Source organism: Lactuca saligna, chromosome 9 (genome assembly GCF_052625555.1).
Source record: "Lactuca saligna cultivar CGN05327 chromosome 9, ASM5262555v1, whole genome shotgun sequence".
In the NCBI taxonomy this organism is placed as follows: domain Eukaryota; kingdom Viridiplantae; phylum Streptophyta; class Magnoliopsida; order Asterales; family Asteraceae; genus Lactuca; species Lactuca saligna.
In genome coordinates this window covers 125,987,027-125,993,991 of record NC_136425.1, presented here as the reverse complement: position 1 = coordinate 125,993,991, position 6,965 = coordinate 125,987,027, and the positions used below count along the sequence as shown (strand labels likewise).

The following is a 6,965-nucleotide window of genomic DNA, read 5'->3' as shown; positions in this document are numbered from 1 at the left end:
AGATATGGCTATGGGACTTCAAGATATGGACTTAGGACATTTAAAACTATGATTTTGAGCCATATAAAGGAGTTTACGGCCAAGGCATAAGATTAGGCCGTAAACTCAAGTAAAAGGGGTTTTTCATGCCTTAAAACCCTTCCAAATCACTCCTATGGCTTAGATATGAATTGTAGGACCTTGGTTTTAGCATTTGGACACTTGAACCATGAATTTTGTGGGACTTATGTGAGTTTACGGCCAAGGATAGTGCTTGGGCCGTAAACTCCCCAAAATATGACATAAACCCAATTCTAAAGTGTTAGAAAGCCATCCAACACCACCAAAAGACTTGGAATAAATCAAGGGACCAACCAAAAATGCTTTAAGGGTCTAAAACACATCATTTGTGGGACTTATAAGGGTTTACGGCCAAGGCTTGTTCTTGGGCCGTAAACTCCAAAACTTTTGGTGTTAGAATGCAAACTAAACACCCCTAAAGCCTTTAGATGAATTTTAGAAGCCCTTCTATGCAAGTTTTAGACCTTGAAACACCTTGTATGACCCTACATTAGAGTTTACGACCATGAGGAGGGTCTCATGGGCCGTAAACTCCATAACACCCCTCAAATGTCACATAAAAATCATACTAGGTCTTGGAATAATCTTATGAATCACATGTGATTTGTCTTAACAACATTTGACACCTATTTCATGAAGATTAAGGAGTTTACGGCCAGGAGCCTATACTGGGCCGTAAACTCCCATAAAATAAGCATTTTGATGATTTAAATTCAGTCCAAGTGTTCCAAGACAATTTAGAAAATCCATTCTAGCAACCTCTAGGTCCATTTGAGCCCTTAAACCCTCAAAACCACACCAACATGAGTTTACGGCCGTAAACTCATGTGTGAGTGTGTTTCATGGTTGTAAACTCATTTAAATGTTTACTTATGGAGAGTAAACTCATGTCCCAAGTCCCTAGTGCCATTACAAGTCCGAAGATGTCACCCGGGTCACTCCAAACGCTCGTTTTGAGGTGTTTAACCTCATTGGAGTGTAATGTTCCATATGATTAGTGAATGTATCTCTAATTGTATATATATGGACATTATATCATTTTACATAGGGTCATCGCAAGTAATCAAACCCCAAACCGACGTCTAGCATTCAAAACCCACACGTTTCCGAGTCCGGTGAGTTCATACCCCTACCCTTTTTCACTGTTTTCAGGGGGGAACACAAGCAAAGTACAAGGGAATTCTTGTACTCATAACATGTTTTCAAATGTGTGTTTCATATTCTTATGGTTTTATAACTGATAACTACAACTGATAATAGATCGAACATACAGATCACGTAACATATAATTGTGAAATAAGTCTTTAAACTAGTATGTTTTGCATGTATTTCACAAATGGTTTTCCACATTTATCAGTTAAAAGCATGACATTAAAACATTTGAATATAATACCTGTACACTGTTTTGTCCTTGGTAACACTCCACGCACATACGCGAGTGGAGGACTTTCATATTATTACTAGTAAATTTGTTATTCCGGTACGATTGGAGACACGTCCTCGGAGAACACTCCACCTGGATTACGCGAGTGGAGGACTACACCCATAACCAGAATCTCTAGTATTTAGAGAGCGTGACTTGAGTGTATAGATCTATACGGGGCTGACTACCCCACACCTGGCTGCTAGCTACAGCCGAACCGAAATGGTTCAAGGGTGACGAAAGTCATAAGTATGTGGACGACTTATTGCCACATGTGGACTACTTATTGCCACAGGTTTCAGTCTATTGTATGGTTATGGAACTCGCAATTAGGATAACAGAGATTTACTTACAGTAATAATGGATTACTTTATACATCATTTACATCGTTTACATCTTTTACATCTTTTACTCACTGTAACTAACATTCAGGAAGGTACGGGACCTTCCTGGGGAAAACACGGAATCTAATCACGATTACATCTTTTGCACCTTTCACATCGTTTACATAAGATACATACATGCAGGAAAGCATGGGGCTTTCCTGGGTAATACTTACATAACTAGAAAGATTCACAGAACGGATAACATTACATCTTTTTCAATTAGTAACATACAACAAGGAAAGTATGGGACTTTCCTGGTAACACATTATAAGTAAACAAAACAGTTTAACCAGTCAGATAACCAACTATACATTTTCACATGAGTAAATATGTTTTCAGTGTACAAACTTACTATAATTTACATTTGTGAAACAATAACCAACTTTTAAGAAAATACGGGATTTTCTTGGTGTACATAACATTTCAGAAACAGAAAGGAAACCGATACATTTTCGTACAACCAAAACCGCTTATGAACTCACCAGCTTTATGCTGATTTTCAAACCGCTTGTGTTCTCAGGTCAGCGTTAGAACAGGTACCCGAAGATCCTTTTGCATGAAGACGGTGTACATGAAGACCCGTTACATTTTGTCTATATATACTATGTATCACAACTGTACAAACTTTACTTTTGAAACAACTGTAAAACTGTTATTATGTAATGTAATGCTTGTTTTACTTTACTTACTATGTACATTGGATTTGATACTCAATACGGTAGTCAACCCCGGAAATGTATTCCGCCTTCGGTTTTCGGGGTTTGACATGTGCCTAGGACTAGTGAATATGAAACTAGGATTAATTAGAGAATGGGTAAATTAATGTATGAGCTTGTTGATAAACCAATAACAAGAGGCTTATTGAATTAGTAATTCGATTAACCAATTACAAGTCTTATTTAATCCGAATAATTAAACTAGGGAATTAATTAGCTTAAACACTTGATCACTGCTTAAATTAATTGATTTTCTAAGGATTGGTAATAGCGAATGCAAATCTAATCTCTTTAGTCGGTAACAAATAACAATTAATCTATTGTTTTGGTATAAAATTAACCATAGGAGTGAATGAGTTGAACCTAAGTCGAAACCTTTTATTAAATTTGGTGAATTTTTACTTATTTGTAGTTGATTAGTTAAATTGTGTGTTAGTTAGTTTATTTAATTTTTATAGTCTTGCAAAACTAGATAAAACCTTCCCTTTTCTTACTTTTTTTTAGATAATATTAGTTATTGGTTTTAATTTTCCGTTCCCTGAGTTCGATACCCTGCTTATTTGGCTACACCACAATTGACAGTTCCATTGCCTTTGTGTGTTAATTTTACAATTAAAAGTAGCTTTAAAACTAGTTGAGTTCACACACATCAAGTTTTTGGCGCTGTTGTCGGGGAACGGTTCAAAAAAATTAATACTAATTTCTAATTTTATCGACCCTTTGTGTGGGACCCATCTTGCACAAAGTTCTTTTTTTAGTAATTTAGTTATTAGGATAGGTTTTATTAGTTTTTGTTTTTTTTTTAAATTTCGTTCAAAAGTTTTTTCTGTTTCTGACTTGAACTCGCCGAGTGCATTCGTAGCTACTCGGCGAGTCCATCGCATGTTTCCAGCTTTTTGTTTTTATTTCAAATTTTCTTTTTTACGCGTGTTTATTGTTTTTATTTCAGGTTTACATGACCCAGGGATCCAACACACATTTGGTCCCTCCATTTGAATAATCAGAATCCGCACTTAGAAGAAATAAAGATAAGATAAATGAAGACAATCAGCCACTGAAGAAATCACCATTCAAAGACCTCAAATCAGTTTTTGGGAAGAAAAAGGACAAGAAAGCAGGTGAGGCCAGCAGTCAACAAAGCGAAGGAAGTAAATTAGAAAGTTTTGAAGATAATACAAAAGAAACCGAGATTGAGTACGATTACGACTCCAAATCCGAAAAGGAAAGTGAATTTGAAGACGAACTAGTTAACCGCATGGCTAACATCGATGAAGTTCCCATGGGACAATGGACAAAGAGGATACGTGACGATACCGGCCCGGGACTTGTGTAACCCATCATTCCCGCTACTACTACTTTCAAACTAAAGGGCCACATACTTGCTCAACTTAAGGAAATCCATTTCTACAGGAAAGATCACAAAGATGCTTACAAGCATTTGGATGAGGTCAACGATGTGGCTGATTATTTTAATGTTACAAATGTGCCTCATGAAACCGTGCTGCTTCGTATGCTTCCAGTCACATTCAATGGTGCTGCAAAGGATTGGCTCAAATCACTACCACCAGGATCCATTACTACATGGGCTAAAATGAAGGAAGAATTCATTGATCAGTTCTGTCCTCCCTCAAAGATAGGCAAACTGAAGAAAGTCATTGCTAACTTTGAGCAACAAGTTGGAGAGTCCTTATACGAGGCGTGGGAAAGATACAAAGGTCTACTCAGAAATTACCCACATCATGATCTTAATAGTCAACAAGAAGTCTCCATTTTCTATGATGGAGTGAATGTGACTACAAGGCAACTCCTTGATTCACAAGGACCTCTCACAAAGAAGCCACCGTCGGTGATCAAAGAACTAATTAAAGAATTCTCTAAGCATTCTAGTGAGTACCACAACCCAAGGAATGACTTGACTCGAGGGGTGGTAAACTCCATTACCAATGACATGGCAGTGATGATGCCAAAGTTGGAGAGCATGGACTAGCGAATGACTAAGATGGACCAATCCATCCATGCTATTAGGGTTGGATGCGAAAACTGTAGAGGGCCCCACCTTACAAAAGATTGTGACCTTGATGAGAATGGAAACGGGAAGGTACAAGTATGCTATTCAAGTGGAGACATGTATGATGATAACTGGCGAAAACCCAAAAAAGAATGGCTACCATATGATGAATATAAAAAGACAAGGGAGGAGAAACACAAGCAAAAAGATAGAGGATTCTATCAAAAGGAGGAAACTGTACATGAAAAGAAATCAGATTTGGAAGACATTCTTACAAGATTCGTGGTTGCATCCGAGAAAAGACATAATGATACCGATTCTGCACTCAAAGATCAACAAAATATGTTATGAGAACACCAACTTATGATGAAAGATCATCAAGCTCTGCTGAGAAATCAGCAAGCATCTATCCTCAACATAGAGAAGCAGCTGGGCCAACTTGCTCAACAAGTAAATGAGAGAAGACCGCATGGACTACCTAGTAATACCGAAAGTAACCCAAAAGGCGCACATATAAATATCGTAACAACTAGGAGTGGGATGATTATGACTCCCTTAGCTCGTATTCAGCAAGAAGATCCCAAGGTGGTGCAGGAGGAGGCAGAAGAGCGGAACCAAAATCAGAACCAGCTGAAGCCAGACACTACTTGCCGAGTCGAAGATATGGACTCGACGAGTCCGACACCTGATCAGAAAATTAACTCTCTTACTAAGCCATATCAGCCTCCACTGCCATATCCAGCCCGAGCTAGACAAGAAAAGAATGAAGAAGAATACCAGAAGTTTCTAGAACATATAAGGGCTCTTCAAATTAATATACCATTCATAGAATCCATTGCACAAATGCCAAAATACATGAAATTTCTCAAGGAGCTTCTAACTAATAGAAAGAAGATGGAAGAAGTAAAGAAAGTGGTTCTAAATGAGAATTGTTCAGCTGCCATGTTGAACAAACTACCGAAGAAGAAGGGTGATCCGGGAAGCTTAACCTTACCTTGTCAATTCGGAAATTTAGCCACCATCTATGCATTGGCTAATTCAGGGGCAAGTGTTAATCTCATGCCATACTCATTTTTCAAGAAATTAGATCTCCCAGAACCAAGGCCAATTTTAATGGCAATTCATCTAGCAAATAAAACGGTTACATTCTTAAGGGGAATATGCGAAGATCTATTGGCGAAGGTTGATAAGTTCGTATTTCCCGCGGACTTTATAGTTTTAGACATGGAAGCGGATCCTCAAGTTCCAATCATTCTTGGAAGACCTTTCCTTAACATCGCAAGCGCTATAGTTGACATGCGAGATTCCAAACTTACTTTACGGGTGGGGGATGACTCAGTCACTTTTGGGGTTGATCCAGCCATGAAGCACGCAAGGAACAGTGATGACACAACATTTTGGATTGATATGTTGTAATAATTAACGGAGGAATGGAATGATGAAGAACCAAACAAGTCCACCATCACCTTTGATGGAGAATTTGATGTTGAAGGAGGCCTGCTGGAATTAGAGATACTGCTTGAGGAAGTTGATTATGATGAGCTGACCAAAAGTACTAAATGGTCTACTCGCCGAGTAGACTCGACCTACTCGACGAGTCCATCTAAAGAATCGCGATTAGTCGCGAATTTTGCCCAGGACTCGACGAGTCCCCACACTGGACTCGACGTGTGCAACGTCCAAAACACGAAAACTCAGCCGAAAGCACTACCATATCAATTAGAGTATGCATTTCATGAAGAGGGTAAAAAAACCTATAATTATAGCTGCTGATTTGGCCAAACATGAGAAAGAACGTCTTGTGGGGGTACTAAAGAAGAGGCAAGGTGCTATAGCACCGAAGATAACTAACATCAAGGGAATTAGTCCAACTTATTGCTCTCATAAAATTAACATAGAAGATGGGGTTAAACCTGTAGTTCAACGCCAAAGAAGACTAAACCCAAACATGCAAGAATTTGTGAAAAAGAAGGTGGTGAAACTATTAGATGTCGGGATTATTTACTCAATTTCCGATAGCCTGTGGGTAAGTTCGGTGCAGGTGGTACCGAAGAAAGGAGGAATGACGGTGGTAGCAAATGAAAATTAGGAATTAATTCCAACAAGAACGGTTATTGGGTGGCGTGTTTGCATCGACTATATGTCACACCCCCAAACCAGAATGGCGGAAACGTTTGGGGGCGGAGGACGTCATATTCAGTATCATAACAGTTCATAGAAAGGAAAGTACACACCACCATATATATTAAAGTTTCCAAGATGTTTACATAATTGTATTCATTACATGTTCAAAAGATAAATACATAAACATCATTCAAAAAGAAGTAATTAACGCCAGCGCGTTAATCCCAAAAGTTGGTTCCCAAACCTGC

At 38.5% G+C, this 6,965-nt stretch overlaps 1 protein-coding gene and 1 non-coding gene across 2 annotated transcripts; one reads left to right on the top strand and one right to left on the bottom strand.

Annotated features, from left to right (window-relative positions):
• Positions 1–4,224: 4,224 nt before the first annotated feature.
• LOC145019057 (small nucleolar RNA R71) lies at positions 4,225–4,331 on the bottom strand. The gene has a single exon (XR_013667377.1). It is a non-coding gene; the product is annotated as a small nucleolar RNA R71 (small nucleolar RNA).
• Positions 4,332–4,959: 628 nt separating this feature from the next.
• LOC145016696 (uncharacterized) lies at positions 4,960–6,009 on the top strand. The gene has a single exon (XM_078974942.1). The coding sequence runs from the start codon at positions 4,960–4,962 to the stop codon at positions 6,007–6,009; it is 1,050 nt and encodes a 349-aa protein (XP_078831068.1).
• The last annotated feature ends 956 nt before the right edge of the window (positions 6,010–6,965 follow it).